Source organism: Scyliorhinus canicula, chromosome 16 (genome assembly GCF_902713615.1).
Source record: "Scyliorhinus canicula chromosome 16, sScyCan1.1, whole genome shotgun sequence".
In the NCBI taxonomy this organism is placed as follows: domain Eukaryota; kingdom Metazoa; phylum Chordata; class Chondrichthyes; order Carcharhiniformes; family Scyliorhinidae; genus Scyliorhinus; species Scyliorhinus canicula.
In genome coordinates this window covers 112,766,581-112,783,087 of record NC_052161.1, presented here as the reverse complement: position 1 = coordinate 112,783,087, position 16,507 = coordinate 112,766,581, and the positions used below count along the sequence as shown (strand labels likewise).

General features: G+C 47.1%; 1 protein-coding gene across 3 annotated transcripts; it reads right to left on the bottom strand.

The window, feature by feature from the left end:
- Positions 1-4,018: 4,018 nt before the first annotated feature.
- On the bottom strand, positions 4,019-13,165 carry c16h1orf158 (chromosome 16 C1orf158 homolog). 3 transcript variants are annotated; one of them, XM_038773157.1, is made up of 4 exons: positions 12,937-13,135; positions 9,087-9,197; positions 5,774-5,948; positions 4,019-4,428 (listed from the first exon to the last, which is right to left on the bottom strand). In XM_038773157.1, the coding sequence occupies exons 1-4, from the start codon at positions 13,069-13,071 to the stop codon at positions 4,277-4,279; spliced, it is 573 nt and encodes a 190-aa protein (XP_038629085.1). In that variant the 5' UTR covers positions 13,072-13,135; the 3' UTR covers positions 4,019-4,276. The 3 variants fall into 3 exon arrangements, 2 of the variants coding, with proteins under 2 accessions (XP_038629085.1, XP_038629086.1); XR_005457365.1 differs by lacking the exon at positions 4,019-4,428 and adding an exon at positions 6,945-7,243 and having other exon boundaries at positions 5,789-5,948; positions 12,937-13,165; XM_038773158.1 differs by lacking the exon at positions 9,087-9,197 and having other exon boundaries at positions 12,937-13,144.
- Between the last annotated feature and the right edge of the window lie 3,342 nt (positions 13,166-16,507).

Here is a 16,507-nt window from a genome sequence, read left to right as displayed (position 1 = left end):
GTGGCCTTTCTTCCCACAGCTGCTGCAGGTCACGGATCGGGCTGAGCAGTGCTGCCGCGGGTGCTGGCTTGGTCCACAGAAGTGGCAGGCTGGAGCAGTTGAATAACTGGTTTGGGGAGCTGAATAGTGGCAGGCTGGAGCAGTTGAATAACTGGTTTGGCGAGCTGAGTAGCTGGCTGGGGGAGCTGAGTAATTAGCTGGAGCAGCTGGATAGTTTGAGTAGTTGACTGGGACAGTAGGGTGGCCGGCTGTGGGAGCGCGATAGCTGGGGGGCCTTGCGGCACAGGCTTGGGGGGTCCTCAGGTCAGGGGCCCATGCGGGGTTAGCGGGGTCCGTGGGAAACGAGTTGAGGCTGCGGAAGGAAACTTCCATCGTGGTAGCAGCCTCTACGGTAGTCTCTAAGCCCTGGGCCCCATTTTCTAATAGTCTCTGGCGTACATAGCTAGATCGAAGGCCCGCTACAAAAACATCCCGCACAGCAAGCTCCCTATGTTCGGCCGCGGATATGGCCTGGTAATTGCAGTCATTTGAGAGATTGTTCAATTCGCGTGCAAATTCAGCTAAAGTTTCAGTAGCCCGTTGTCGGCGAGTTGTGAACACATGGCGGGCAAAGACCTCGTTCATGGGCCTAATATACATTTTGTCCAAACTCGCCAGCGCTGCGGTGTAGGAACCGGCTGGATTTAGTTATGTAGAAATTCCGTGGCATACCCTCGCGTGCAGTAGGCTGAGCTTTTGTTCCTCTGTAGTTTCAGCGGTGCTGATTTCGGCCAGGTAGGCCTTAAAACATTTCAGCCAGTGGCAGAAGGTTTCTTTCACCTCTGCATCCTGCGGATCGAGTTCTAGACGTCCTGGTTTTAGAGTGGATTCCATGCTTTACTTCGGCAGCTTCTTAAGTGTATTAAATTGATGGAGCCATCAATTCAACAAACACATGTAGTTGGATCTGAACAGGGGTTTTAATACACTTACAACAGAGCCAGCCTATTCGTCGTTGAACTTCAGAAGAACTGGCAGGCTAGCTCTAAGGCACTGATCTTTATACTTCGGTCCCAGGGGGAGGAGTCCTGGGCGGAGCCAAGGGAGGAGCCCAGTACAAACTCTCGCGTACTCCCAGAGCGACTCCCCCTGGTGGTCGGATAGTGCAACTGCACTTACAATGGTGGATAGTGAACATATATATACGGAGTTATATTGGCAACTATATACAGCATTGATCTTACAACGGGTACATAACGAACATATATACATTTTTAAAATAAATTTAGATTAGCCAATTATTTTTTCCAATTAAGGGGTAATTTAGCATGGCCAATCCACCTACTCTGCACATTTTTGGGTTGTGGGGGCGAAACCCACGCAGACACGGGGAGAATGTGCAAACTCCACACGGACAGTGACCCAGAGCCGGGATCGAACCTGGGTCCTCAGCGCCGCGAGGCGGTTGTGCTAACCACTAGGCCACCATGCTGCCCTACGAACATATATACATGGAGTAATATTGGCAACTATATATAGTGTGAATCACATTCACCACATGCAGTACTTTGCTTTTATCCTACCGGTTATGGATGTTTGTGGGCACTCCTGTTCAGTGGTTACTACATTTTCCCAGATATTACTTAATTTCCGAGCAAGCTGTTGATTGTGAAATGCTTTGAGACAAGTCCGAGTCACTTAATAAGTCACTGTATATAAGTATAAGGCTTTTTTCAGCACATGGTAAACTTACTGGTCAATTCATTACCAGCGTATATCAACTCCTCCAGGTAAAATGGAGCAAATTCGGGGATGGCTCTATCAGATTGGAAGTTGGCAAATGTTACTCTATTTTTCAAGAAAGTAGGGAGAGAGAGAGCAGTGAATGACAGGCCAGTCGGGCTAATATCATTTGGGAAGTGCTGGAATCTTTGAGGAAGTCTTAAAAAAGCACTTAGAAAAGCAAAGTATGAGTAGAACAAGCAAGTTTTTTTTTTGAGTATGTACCTAGTAGCATAAATGAAGGGGAACCAGTAGATGTAGTATACCTGGATTCCCAAAAGGCATTAGTTAAGGAGTAGTCAGTTAAGGGCGGCACGGTAGTGCAGTGGTTAGCACAGTTGCTTCACAGCACCAAGGTCCCAGGTTCGATTCCCACTTGGATCACTGTCGGTGCTGAGTCTGCACGTTCTTTTAATTCCAGATTTTTAATTCAGAGTTCCTCTCTGATGCCCTGGCCATCTCCTACAGTTCATTGAAGTCAGGGTCCTTTTTTAACACCCTTCTTACCAGTAGGCCGAAGTTGTAATTAAGCCCCCAGTGGCTCCAAATGCATTGAGATTCCTATCCTTTTTCACGTCTATTGCAGCTCCGCCTACACTGGTCTTCCTACACTGTGATACTCTTTCCCCGATTGTAAAGGAGGAATGGAGCTCTGCCCCCATCCCCCCCCCCCCCCTCCAAGGTATGATCACTCTAAATCCAATCAAACCCCCTTTAAGACCAGGCGAGAGACTTAGGCCAGCAAACCGTGCTCAAAAAGGAGATTTCTGGATCGTTGTTGAGTAGTGGTTGAATGGACAATGCTGAAGATGGCACGGTGGCACCAGTGGTTGGCACTTCTGCACCTAGGTCCCAAATTTGATCCCAGCCCTGGGTCACTGTCCGTGTAGAGTTTGCACATTCTCCCCGTGTCTGTGTGGGTCTCACCCCCTCAACCCAAAAGATGTGCAGGGTAAGTGCATTGGCCACGCTAAAATTGCCCCTTAAGTGGAAAAAAAATTGGATACATTAAATTTATTTAAAAAAGAACAATGCTGAAGTCATGTTGAGAAAGTGATTTCAAACAGTGTTGGTCCGATGTCCGGTGTTTACAATCCTGGTGCTTTATAGAAAGGAGACGCCATGCAAAGATCACTATTTCTTTTTGAGGTTCAGTCGGCTCGCAAACTTGCCTTTTCCCCATTGTCCGTTTGTTATACTATTGACTATGTCCCTCTGATGGGCAGATTGGTAATTACACATCAATATTAAGTTGTCCTTAATAATAATGTAAAGCAAAAATAGGAAACACGCAACACAGTTTCTGAAGAGAGAAAATAGAGGGTAATATTTTGAGTGGAGATCCTTTTGCCATATTTCACTCTTCCATCCATTGTCTTCCTATAGGAGTCTAGAATGAAGCTTGCATTTATATACCACTATTCACATCATCACACAGACTTTCACCACAGCAAAATATTCCAATACGTTTCATGGGGAGGCTGTGACTGGGAGAGGAGTTTGGGGAGGTGATTGAAGGTAGGCTTGGAGATGCAGTGTTTAAAAAAGCAGGAAGGGATATGGTGAGGCAGAGGGGGTTTGGCTGAGAATTTCATTGAGCTGAACATTGCTGGCTGAAGGCTCTGCCACCAACGGTGCCAATGAGTCCCAGACAGCATGTTGGCCATGACCAGCATTAGTTGAACATAATCCTGTCCTGAGTGAATACCCACATTGATGCGCATTGGAATGGGTGCCACTTGAAGCTGCTCAAGATTGGAAAGAGTGGCTGTGGAATTTCCCCCTCACTGGTTCGCCCCTATGATGCCCCCTGCCCCCAAACCCAGACTAACTCGCCCCCAAACCCAGACTAACTGGCCTACAAACGCCAACTGGATAGGTTTGTGAATGAGGATTGGTGACAAGATTGGCAACGAGCTACCATTTGAACAGGAGTCAGCACATTTTGGAGAGGAAGGAAACAATTGAGGGGGGGGGGGGGGGGGGAATCAAGTTTACAATGTTCTCACACGACCTCTCGCAAGTAGAGAGATTGAAACCCACAGTCCAAAGATGTGCAGGTTAGGTGGACTGGCCATGCTAAATTGCCCTTAGTGTCCAACACAGGTTAGGTGGGGTTACTGGGTTATGGGGATAGGGTGGAGATGTGGGCTTGGGTAGGGTGCTCTTTCCAAGAGCCGGTGCTGACCTGATGGGCCGAATGGCCTCCTTCTGCACTGCAAATTCTATGATTCTACGAAACACAAAAAGGCACAGCGCAGGTAAGCAATGGTTTATTATTGAGTTATTTCTTAAGATATATTCTGCTAAATACCTGCTGATAGGTGTAAATTAACTACTTCCACAAGTTCATTTGGTAATTATTAGGAGTATGTGCTGCTGTGAGCTCCTGATACATCCCATGGCAGTGAAGGCTGGGCATATTATCACATCCCAATTTTTGCCACCATGTTAGACCGTGTTAAGGAAAACTGTAGCAATGTTTTGTCATTGTTTCGACACGGGCAGTGTGGGATTACCATTGGCTCTTTATGGGCTCTCGTGGAACAAGAGAATTGGGACCATAGGAGAGAGTGTAGATGGTGTCGTACATTTTGGGCTGGTTCTGCATTTGTCTCTTCAATGCAGCTCTCTTTTCCCCTAAGAGACCAAAATTTGTAGGAGGAGCTGAAAAGAAATAGATATAAAAGACGTGTATGAGTTACAACAGCAGTCACTTGCGTTTATTTTATTTTTTTTAAAATATAATTTTTATTGGAATTTTTTACAGAAAATATAAAACATAACGACAAACAATGAAATGCAACAAAATAACCCATAATAACCGTACCACCCCCAGACCGTATCGACGCATGTATCACATCCCCCCACCCCCCCCACCCCAATGAACAACAAAAGAACTTCAAAATAAATTTAAATTAAATAAACAAACATAGTCATCGTCCGCCCCCCCCCCCCCCCCACCTTCCCCCCCCCCCCCCCCCCCCCCCCCCGGTGTCACTTGCGTTTATATAACACATTTAACGCAGTAAAGTAATCCAAGGAGCTCTTTGTTACAAAAAGTGACACCAAGTGACATAAGACAAGAATTGGTCAGAGAGATGGGTATGGAAGGGAGGAAGAGAGGGGAGTGCTTAATTTAGGTAATTCCAGGTCTTGGAGTGTCGGCAGCATAGCTGCCAATGGAGGGGTGAAGCCAGTTGGGAATGTGCAAGTTTACAGACCCAATGGTCCCAAGGTTGATCCCTACTTGGTGCCGGGTTTGCTGACCTCAGCTACGATAGCTCCAAACTGGGAAGAGTAATATCACTCTGGATTTCTTTAGATTAGATCAGGGGTGGGCAAACTTTTCCGTGCAAGGGCCGCATTCAGAAATTCACAATTCACAAAGGGCCGCATAGTATATTAAGTAAAATAATTACTTCACCCGGTTATGATTCTGGGCGCCTCATATAGAACATAGAACAGTACAGCACAGAACAGGCCCTTCGGCCCTCGACGTTGTGCCAAGCAATGATCACCCTACTCAAGTCAACGTATCCACCCTATGCCAGAAAGTAATCCAACAGCCCCCCCCCCCACCCATTAACCTTTAAAAAAAAAATTAAAAAAAAAAAAAAATTTTTTTTTTTTAGAAAAAAATTTTTTTTTTTTTTTAATGACTTGGTGGGCCGCAGAAATACCTTTGGCGGGCCGCATGCGGCCCGCGGGCCGTAGTTTGCCCACCCCTGGATTAGATCATTATCTGCTTGAAAACCTGCACGTGAAAGGCAAATGGGGGCAGGACTGCTCAAGGCAACCTCTCATTACCTTTGCCACCACTTACCCCCACCCCCCCTCCTCCCACACCATGGAAGAATAGGCTGCCAATACTCCTAAATGATGAATGCCCATTTGGACAAAGTGCTGTCACCTAGCAAACTACGTCTTGCCAAGAGTTAGTTTCTTCATTTGAGATGGAGGGCATGGTAAAGGGGAGAAAATTGTCATAAGTATTCTTTGTAGTACATACCTATCAGTGGGTAGTCTGAACTTTCTGGGGACCAGGTCAAAGTCCTCTTGTTCCATTTACGAAGTGGAGGCAAACATGGGTTTGGGCGTCTATTGATATGTTCATCGTACTGAGTAACATAGTACCAGGAGTGTGGAGCGTTGTGATGAGGGAATAATACTGAAAGAGGTACACCCTAAAAAATAAGGCAACTTATTAAGCACACAGGGAACATGAGTCATAGGCAAAAGCTCCTGATTTGCAATTACTGAATAAATCAAATTCTACTGTTGCGTGTGATTTCAGAGTTTTAGACTATAATTTTGAAGGACGCGTTATGATTCCATTTACTTACACACAATAGTTTTATTGTTTCATTAGTGACTCAGTGGCATGAATAACCCACCCACTGAGAGGTTTATGCTGTGCCAGTCCAAACACATGCCAGCCACTGCCCGCCCATTGCAATTTTCTTCAAAATTGGCCCATTCGCCATGCACAGCAGTTTGCATCTGGAAAACCACCTAAAATCAACTTTGAACAGTTGAGAGCAGCGGAAACAGAGTTCTGGTTCACTATCACTGCTCAGCACGATGTCTGATTGTGACTGCCCTTATTATGCTCATGCTGAATCTCTTTTAGCGTTTGTTCAGCTCACTGCTACCTTGCAATTTTTACCTTGCAAATGGACTTTCTTGACCAGAGTGACATGTTGGCTGACTGCAACTTTGGTGCGGCAATTAATGTAGTAACAGGAAGTTCCCAACTTTCCACTGTTAAACTGATAGACCACTAAATGTACAAACATTGTTTATGGAGGTGAAATTGAAGCTTATGAAAATAGTAGAAAAATATGAGGCGTTGGCAATTCTTGACCTGAAGAGCAAAGTTTTTTTTTGTGGGGGGCACTCGCTCCCAAAGTACTGAGATTACTTCTCAGGATAAACTGGGGAGACTGCAAAATACAGACAAGACTGCCCCTGTGGGTGGAATGCACAGAAAGATATTTTTAAAAATATTTTTATTAACATTTTTCACTTTATAAAATACAAGATAACAAGAAAAAATAAACCAATTAACATACATAAAAAACAGAAACATAAAACAACCTCCCACGAAACCTAATCCCTCCCCCTTTCCCCTTCAACAACTAATGGTGACCAACACTTTGAAATAATCAATAAACGGCTACCATTTCCGACAGAAAACCTCGATTGCTCCCTTCACGGTGTACTTGACATTCTTGAGGTACAGGAACTCCATCAGGTCCCCCAGTCACACCGAGGCACTGGGTGGGGGTGGAAACCTCCACCCCGGCAATACTCGCCTCCGGGCAATCAGCGAGGCGTCAGCCAGGACATCAGCCCCCGCACCAGACCGCAGCTCCGGCAAGTTTGACACCCCAAAAATGGCCACGAAAGGATAGGACTCCAACTCAATCTTCAGAATCGCCGTCGTGGTGCTGAAGAAGGAGACCCAAAACTCCACGAGCTTGGGATAAAAGCAGAACATATGTGTGTGGTTAGCCAAACCGCCTGAACAACGTTCTCACCTCGCCTCCACCGCTGCGACGAAGCGACTCATTCTGGACTTCGTCAAGTGCACCCTGAAAACTAACTTCAGTTGAATCAAAACAAGCCTCACGTGCAAGGACGTGGAGTTTCCCCCTGCAAAGGGTCTCACTCCGTACTCGTCATCTAAAATGGGCCTAACTCCTCCTCCCACCTAGGTAATGCACAGAAAGATGACCCATCAGCTCACTGTACTTTAGGCCAAAATAAACCAGTGAGAACAGGGTACACACGACTCGGAGGAGGATGAGTGGGTTCTTCTTGGGGGTGGCCTATGGGTGCGAGAAGTGTGAATCATGCACGAATGTTCTGGGGCTGCGAGAAGTTGGAGAGCTATTGGGAGGTGCTGTTTGGAACGCTATTCAAGATAGTGGAGGTCAAGCCAGACCCTATGGAGGCGATGTTTGGGGTCTCGGAAATGCTTCTGGAGAGGAAAAGGGCCGATGTTGTGGCCTTCACTTCTCCGATTGCCCGGCGAAGGATCCTGTTAAATTGGAGGTCGGATACACCGCCGGGGCTGGCGGCCTGGCTGGGGACGACTTTCTCCAGATGGAGAAGATTAAGCTCGAGTTGGGGGTGGCAAGGTGGCGCAGTGGTTAGCACTGCTGCCTCACGGCGCCAAGCACCTGGGTTCGATCCCGGCTCCGGATCACTGTCTGGATGGAATTTGTACATTCTCCTCGTGTCTGCTTGGGTCTCACCCCCACAACCCAAAGATGTGTAAGGTAGGTGAATTGGCTACGGTAAATTGCCCCTTAATTGGGAGAAAAAAGAATTGGGCACTTTAAATTAAAAAAAAATAACGTTTGAGTTGAGGGGGGCAGCACGGTGGTGCAGTGGCTAGCACAGCTGCCTCACGGCGCCGAAGTCCCAGGTGCGATCCCGGCTCTGAGTCACTATCCAGGTGGAGTTTGCACATTCTCCCCGTGTCTGCGTGGGTTTCGCCCCCACAACCCGAAAATGTGCTGGGTAGGTGGATTGGCCACGCTAAATTGCCCCTTAATTGGAAAAAATGAATTGGGTACTCTAAATTTATATTTTAAAAAAGTTTGAGTTGAGGGACTCAGAGGAGGGCTTCAGGGTCAGTGGGGGTTTTTCATGATGTTATTTGAGAAGCAGTTCGTCGCAGGTGGGGGGGGGGGGCGGGGGTGAGGGGATTAAAGGGGGAAAATTGCACAAACTGTGGATTGTGATTTGATGGATTGTATATTTTGTACTTTGTTGATGTTACATGTGTTTAGGAATAAATACCTTTTTAAATAAATAAATAAACCAATGAGAATCCAATACAAATCTGCCAGCGTCCCTGCCTCAGGTTGCTATCCAGTCCTCCTTGCTGGAAAATGTGAACAATATCCCTCAACCAAACAGCCTGTGGGATCTCACTGTGTAGACTCATGCAGTTGGGGGAGGAGCTGGAGGTGGGCTGGCACCCATGAAATGGGCTCCAGCAACCCCCAGGAGAGGGTGAGGATTTGAGGGTGAGCCCCACCCTTCTTGGTCAAAGGAACTGCAGTCAAAGTGGTATCACAGGGCACACGTCTTTCCCAAGCACGTCTCAGTGATCAGATGGCCAAATCAGGAAGGAGACTATTACGGGCCCACATTTGTGGTTTCTGGATAGGTGCAAGAGCCCCACCCCCCACCCGTCACAGTGGCACGTCCTCAGAGATCATTGTGGAATCTGTCTGATTACCGGGGCTCAGAAGGGCTTTGTCTTGGTGCCAATCTCTGGGACCCCCTCACCGCGCTGTTCATCTCACCTGATGTTTTTTCACTATCATAACATTCTCTCTGGGGTCGGGCATAGTAAATGGGTAAGGCTTGTAGTCAGCTCGGTATGTGGTGGTCCCAAAACAAGTCCCTTTGATGAACTGCATGAAACAAAGAAAAGAAACGGAACAGTGAGAACGTACGCTGGAAATGAAGAAGTGGCAAAGCTGCCCGCTCGATTGGCACCCCATCCACCACCTTAACCATTCACTGCCTCCACCACCAGCTCACTATGGCTACAGCATGTACCATCTACAGGATGCACTGCAGCATGATGCCAAGGGTCCTTCAACAGCACCACCCAAACCCATAACTTCCACTTCCAGAAGGACAAGGGCAGCAGGCATATGGGAGCCCCACCTGCAAGTTCCCCTCCAAACCACACAGCATCCTGACTTGGAAATACATTGCTGTCGCTGGGTGAATTCCGGAACTCCCTCTCTAGAACCAAATCCTCGTTATACCGCACGTGGTTATACTCTGGAATGCCCTGACTGAGAGTGTGATGGAAGCAGATTCAATCGAGGATTTCAAAAGGGCAAAGATCGGGACAGTAGGATTAACTCAATTGCTCTTACAAGGAGCCAGCATTGACTCAATGCACCCACTTAGCTGCCCGTTGCCCTACTGAAAGCCACGATTGAATCTGCCTCCACCACACTCACAGGCAGTGCATTCCAAATCCTAACCACTCATTGTATAAAGGGGCTTTTCCTCCTGTTGTCTTCGATTATTTTTGCAACTCACTTCAAATCATTATCCTCTGACTATTGGCCCTTGTACCAGTTGTTACATTATCTCCATATCTACTTTGTCTGAACACTTTGATCAAATCTCTAAACCTCTTCATCTCTAATGAGAACAGCCGCATCTTCTCCAATCCATCCATGTAGCTTAAGTCCCTCCATCACACGAACCTGCCTCCCATCCATGGACTCCATCTACACCTCCCGCTGCCGGGGGAAAGCGGGCAGCATAATCAAGGATCCCTCCCACCCGGCTTACTCACTTTTCCAACTTCTTCCATCGGGCAGGAGATACAGAAGTCTGAGAACACGCACGAACACACTCAAAAACAGCTTCTTCCCCACTGTCACCAGACTCCTAAATGACCCTATTACTGACTGACCTCATTAACACTACACCCTGTATGCTTCAACCGATGCCAATGCTTCTGTAGTTACATTGTATATCTTGTGTTGCCCTATTATGTATTCTCATGTATTTTCTTGTATTTTCTTGAATTTTGTTTAATTTCCTTTTCTTCCATGTACTGAATGATCTGTTGAGCTGCTTGCAGAAAAATACTTTTCACTGTACCTCGGTACACGTGACAATAAACAAATCCAATCCAATCCAAATTGCGGGAACCATTCTCGTGAATCATTCCTACACACCCTTCCTAAAGTGCGGTGCCCAGAACTGAACACTATACTCCCAGGAGGCCAAACCAATGTTTTTTTTAGGGGATTATCATTGCTTTTGCAGTCTGCCTCATAACACTAAAAACTGGACACTCGCGCACACAGAATGGCTTCTACAACATCTCGCTGCCATCCAAACCCATTTGCTTTTTTTACTTTAAAAAAATTCATTTTGCAGGATATGGGCATCGCTGGTTAGGTCAGCATTTATTGCCCATCCCGAGTTGCCCTTCAGAAGGTGGTGGTGAATTGGTTTCTTGAACTGCTGCAGTCCTTCAGGTGTAGGTACACCCACTGTGCTGTTAGGGAGAGTTCCAGGATTTTGCCCCGGCGACAGTGAAGGAACGTCAGGGTATTTCCAAGTCAGGAAGGTGAGTGACTTGGAGGGGAACGTCCAGGATTTGGGGTTTCCAGGAATCTGCTGCTCTTGTGCTTCTAGATGGAAGTGGTCATGGGTTTGGAAGGTGCTGTCTAAGGAATCTTGGTGAGTTCCTGCAGTGCATGATGTAGATGGTCGTCTCTGGTGAAGGGTTTGAATGTTTGTCGAAGGGGAGCAATCAAACGGGCTGTTTTGTCCTGGATGGTGTCGAGCTTCTTGAGTGTTGTTGGAGCTGCACTTATCCAGACAAGTGGAGAGTATTCCATCACATTCCTGACTTGTGCCTTGTAGATGGTGGATAGGCTTTGGGTGGTCAGGAGGTGAGTTGCCGTAGGATTCTTAGCCTTTGACCTGCCCTGGTAGCCACAGTATTAATGTGGCTAGTCCAGTTTAGTTTCTAATCAATGGTCGCCCCAGGATGTTGATTGTGGGGGGAAGTCTATATCTTTCTTTTAGTGGTTGGCAGCCCAGTAAGGTCGTTCTATGCACACACGGGGCACAGACCAATCAGGCACTGGTTTTCCCCCAGGCACACATTTAATTTCCTAGAAAGCAAGTGATAATGACAATGAGGCTGGTGATGGTGGCATTGAGTTCACCTCCTTGGCCCCTGCAGTCAATCCAATGGCATTCTGAATGGGCTCCCATGGGAAGATTAGGGTTTCCTCAGGGTGCTCAGGTTTCCTCCCACAAGTCCCGAAAGATGTGCTGTTCGGTGAATTGGATATTCTGAATTCAACCTCTGTGTACCCGAACAGGCGCCGGAATGTGGCGACTGGGGGTTTTCACAGTAACATCATTGCAGTGTTAATGTAAGCCTACTTGAGGGCAGCACAGTGGCGCAGTAGATAGCACTGCTGCCTTATGGCATCCGGGTCTCAGGTTCGATCCTGGCTCTGGGTCACTGTCCGTGTGGAGTTTGCACATCCTCCCCGTGTTTGTGTGGGTTTCACCCTCACAGTCCAAAGATGTGCAGGGTAAGTGGATTGGCCACGCTAAATTGCCCCTCAGTGTCCAAAACGGTTAGGAGGGGTTATTGGGTTAAGGGGATAGGATTGAAGTGAGGGGCTTAAGTGGCTCGATGCAGACTCGATGGGCTGAATGGCCTCCTTCTGCATTGGGCAGGGGCAGCACGGTAGCATAGTGGTTAGCACTGTGGTTTCACAGCGCCAGAGTCCCAGGTTCGATTCCCTGCTGGGTCACTGTCTGTGCGGCGTCTGCATGTTCTCCCCGTGTGTGCATGGGTTTCCTCCGGGTGCTCCGGTTTCTTCCTACAATCCAAAGACGTGCAGGTTAGGTGGATTGGCCATGCTAAATTGCCCTTAGTGTCCAAAAAAGGTTAGGAGGGGTTAAAGGGATTGGGTTGAAGTGAGGGCTTAAGTGGGTCGGTGCAGACTCGGAAGGGCCGAATGGCCTCCTTCTGCACTGTATGTTTTGTGTTCTAATTGGAAAATATGAATTGGGTACTCTAAATTTATTTTTTTAAATGTAAGCCTACTTGTGACAATAATAAATATTATTATTAGACCATGGTGGGAGGCGGGGAGAGTTCAGTCCCTATTGAGTTAGCTGCCACTCAGCAACTACAGGCAGGCAGATAAAGCAAGAGGACACATTAAACAGCAGAGCTAAAAGGGAAAAAAAATGTTGTTGTGTCCAGGATCCTCCACCCTACACATTTTGTTTTCCCCTGCCCCCTCCCTTCTCTGTCCTTAACATTTGTAACTTTTTCAAACTCTGATGAATGATGATCCATCTGTTACCACCCCCCCCCCCCCCCCCCCAGAATACTGTTGACTATTTCCAGCATTGTCAGATTTTCATTCAGATTTCCAGCTGTCTCAGTATTTGGCTTTCGTCTCCCCCCTCACTTGCAGTAACTTCTTAGACAATAACGCCGCGCTCTCCCCAGGGCCACAAGAGCAGAGGCATCCTTCCCTCCATATATCTATCCCTCCCTCCATTCATTCATTCATTCCTTCCTCCCTCCCTCCTCCAGGCTGTCTCTCCCGCCCCCCTGTGACTCCTCCCTCTTACCTTCTCCCTTTCCTCCGCCCAGTTGCCGACCATCACTCGGTTCTGGTAGTGCTGTTGTACCCTCCAGCTGGGCAATGCTGCCAAGGGGTCGGGGGCAAATCGATCGATAGGGGGTAGAGGGCAAACCGATGCCATGTCCCTGCAGCGGCGTGAGCCGGGCGCGGGGTCACGTTCAATGTGTCAATTTCAATGTGTCACTTTCAGCCTCTTTGTTTCGCGTTCCCATGGAGACGGCCTTCAGCGACACTCCACTCACAGCGAATTCCAGCCGCCTAAACCCGGCTTCACTTTCTTTATCTTATTAAGTATTTTCTCGAACCTCAGAAGGTCCCATTTTCCGAGGCTGATTCCTGACGGCTCTTCTATTTGCCATCTGGGATCCCCCCCCCCCCCCCCCCCCATACTGCCTCCAGCGGACGATGGGCCAAGTGGCCACAGGTTTGGGGGAATTTCTTTCCAAGGTGGATGACGAGGTTAGTGTGGCCAGACATGGGAGGTTATTTACAAAATAACTAGGTGCTGTCATGGGAAGATGGTACGGTTGATATTCTGCCAGCAAGGGATTAATGGGCAGAAGGGCCTTCTTCACCCCCAGACTAGCTCGTGATCTGTACAAAATGATAGAAGTCACTGAACTATTCAGTAAATTCATCAGCTGTTCATGGTGTAGAAAGGCTTCTCATTCCAGCTCTCTATAATCCAGTGTAATTTTCTCAGAGTTGGCCCTGTCACTGTCCAAATTGGCTTTTTCCATTATATCACACTGGCGGGGTGGCACGTGGCGCAATGGGTAGCACTGGGATTGTGGTGCTGAGGACCTGGGTTTGAATCCCGGCCCTTCGCTGGGTCACTGTCCGTGTGGAGTTTGCACATTCTCCCCGTGTCTGCGTGGGTTTCGCCCCCACAACCCAAAGATGTGCAGGTTAGGTGGATAGGCCACGCTAAATTGCCCCTTAATTGGAAAAAAAATAATTGGGTACTATAAATTTATTTTAAAAAATAACATCACGCTAAATCAGTTTTATGATGTCTTGATAACATAAGAAGTTGAGTGCAGTTTGCTGAGGAAAGTAGTGAATGTGATTAATGACTGCGCCTTCGACAGTTTGAATACTGATAGAAACTGCAAATCCGAAAAAAGGTTTCAGCTTTCAAAATTCCAAGCAGATCAAGATAGTACAGGGAAAGCACCTAAATGATCAGACTCACCTTTCCTGAGTGCCAGCATTATTAGGTCACTCTCGACTCTCTCTGGCTGTGTGTCCAAGCCACACTCCCAGTGGCTGACAGTCCAGTAAGTGGAGCGTTGTTACTGTTGGAGCTTCTGCTCTCCAGAAGAGACCATTCACTCACTCAGGTGAATGTGTAAGATCACATGGCACTATTTGGACAAAGGCCAGGTGGGGGAGTTAACCTGAGTGTCCTGGTCAATATGTATCCTTCAATCAACATCAGGCACAAATAAAATACCTGTTCAATATCACATCGCTCCTTTTCGGACCTCACCATGCACACAATGGCTGCCACATATTCCACTTTTCAAACAGTAGCTCAACAATACCATTTAATTGGTTGTAAAATGCTTTGAGATGTTACAGGCTTGTGAAAGGTCCTTCTGTCATGTCTTTGTTTTATGGTGAAGATCAGGTTCCTCCCATCCAATTAGTAACTCTGTCTCATTCTCTCAGATACAATCCGACCACCTTCTCTCTTGCAATTCCCACCCCATCCAGACTGTGCCCCATAAGGGGGTATATGGTGACATATTGGCCTGTGTCTGAAAGTGCCATTTTGGGTATTTCTTTAAATTTATTTATGAGATGTGGACGTCACTGGCTGGACCAGCATTTATTGTCCATCCCTAATTGCCCTTGAGAAGGAAGTGGGGAGCTATTTGAACCACTGACGTTCATGTGGTGTAGGTACACCCAGAGAGCTGTCAGGGAGGGAATTCTGGGATTTTGACCCAGCAGCACCTAAGGAACAGTGATATATTTCCAAGTCAGGATGGTGAGTGACTTGGAGGGGAATGTCCAGGTGGTGGCGTTCCCAGGTACCTGCTGCCTTTGTCCATCTTCTAAATCAGGGGTGGGCAAACTTTTCCGTGCAAGGGCCACATTCAGAAATTCACAATTCACAAAGGGCCGCATAGTATATTAAGTAAAATAATTACTTCACCCGGTTATGATTCTGGGCGCCTCATATAGAACATAGAACAGTACAGCACAGAACAGGCCCTTCGGCCCTCGACGTTGTGCCGAGCAATGATCACCCTACTCAAGTCAACGTATCCACCCTATACCAGTAAGTAACCCAAAAGCCCCCCCCCCCCCCCATTAACCTTAAAAAAAAATTTTTTTATTTTTTTTTTTTAAAATTTTTTTTTTTTTTTTCTTTAATGACTTGGTGGGCCGCAGAAATACCTTTGGCGGGCCGCATGCGGCCCGCGGGCCATAGTTTGCCCACCCCTGTTCTAAATGGTAGTAGTTATGGGTTTGGAAGGTGCTGCCTAAGAAGTTACTGAAGTGCACCTTGTACATGGCTGCCACTGTTTGTCAGTTGTAGAGGGAGTGAATGTTTATGGATGGGTGCCAATCAAGTGAGCTGCTTTGTCCTGGATGATGTTGAGCTTCTTGAGTGTTGTTAAAGCTGAAGTCATCCAGGCAAGTGGGGAGTATTCCATCACACTCCTGACTTGTGCCTTGTAGATTCTGGAGAGGCTTTGGGGAGTCAGGAGGTGAGTTACTTGCTGCAGGATTCCCAGCCTCTGACCTGCTCTTGCAACCACAGTATTTATATGGTTGGTCCAATTCAGTTTCTGGTCAATGGGTGTTAATAGTGAGGTTCTGGCAATGGTAATGCCATTGAAGTCAAAGGGTGACGGTTAGATCCTCTCTTGTTGGAAATAGAGATGCCTGGCACTTGTGTGGTGCAAATGTTACTTTGCACTTGTCAGCCCAAGTCTGGATATTGGCCAGGTATTGCTACATTTAGACATGGACCAGTCAGTGGGATACAGAAGCCAACCCTGAACCCCGAGTTGTAATACGTTACCTGTCAGAATTATTCCAAATGTTTGGAATTAATGTGAACTGGTACAGGGAATTTGAACAATTCTGCTCTGCAGTCTGAACCTTGGGATAGCAGATTTGCTGGAACTGCCACACCAAGTATTGGGTGTATTTTCAAATGAGGAAGTTATGACAGAGCCATATTTTAGTTTCCTGCCATAACTTCCTCAACTGATTGCTAATAAAATCTTTGTTTCATTAGCACTGGCGGATAGCCAGTGCATGCTCTGTTCCCCCACCCAACAGATTATGCAGACTATAGTATCAGACTATCAGATTATACTTCTATCTGCTTGATTGGCAGTTATACCCTTTAATTTGCTCCAGATCACGCAGATATTCCTTACCACCTTAATGCCCCTACCCATCTCAGGGTAGTGAGATTTACAAGACAGGCAGAACTTGGAGTAAGTGTCGGACTTAGATACACAGGCAGAGGTCCAACTACCCCACTGGAGCAGAGCTTCTGACCAGCAATGTACCAATCCACAAACAGACGC

Coding starts and splice junctions, on each gene's coding strand:
- c16h1orf158 (XM_038773157.1), bottom strand. CDS start 13,071: ATGGCATCGGTTTGCCCTCTACCCCCTATCGATCGATTTGCCCCCGAC. Junction 9,198..12,936: donor GGGCGGAGGAAAGGGAGAAG/GTAAGAGGGAGG, acceptor TGTTTCATGCAG/TTCATCAAAGGGACTTGTTT. Junction 4,429..5,773: donor TTCAGACTACCCACTGATAG/GTATGTACTACA, acceptor ATTTCTTTTCAG/CTCCTCCTACAAATTTTGGT.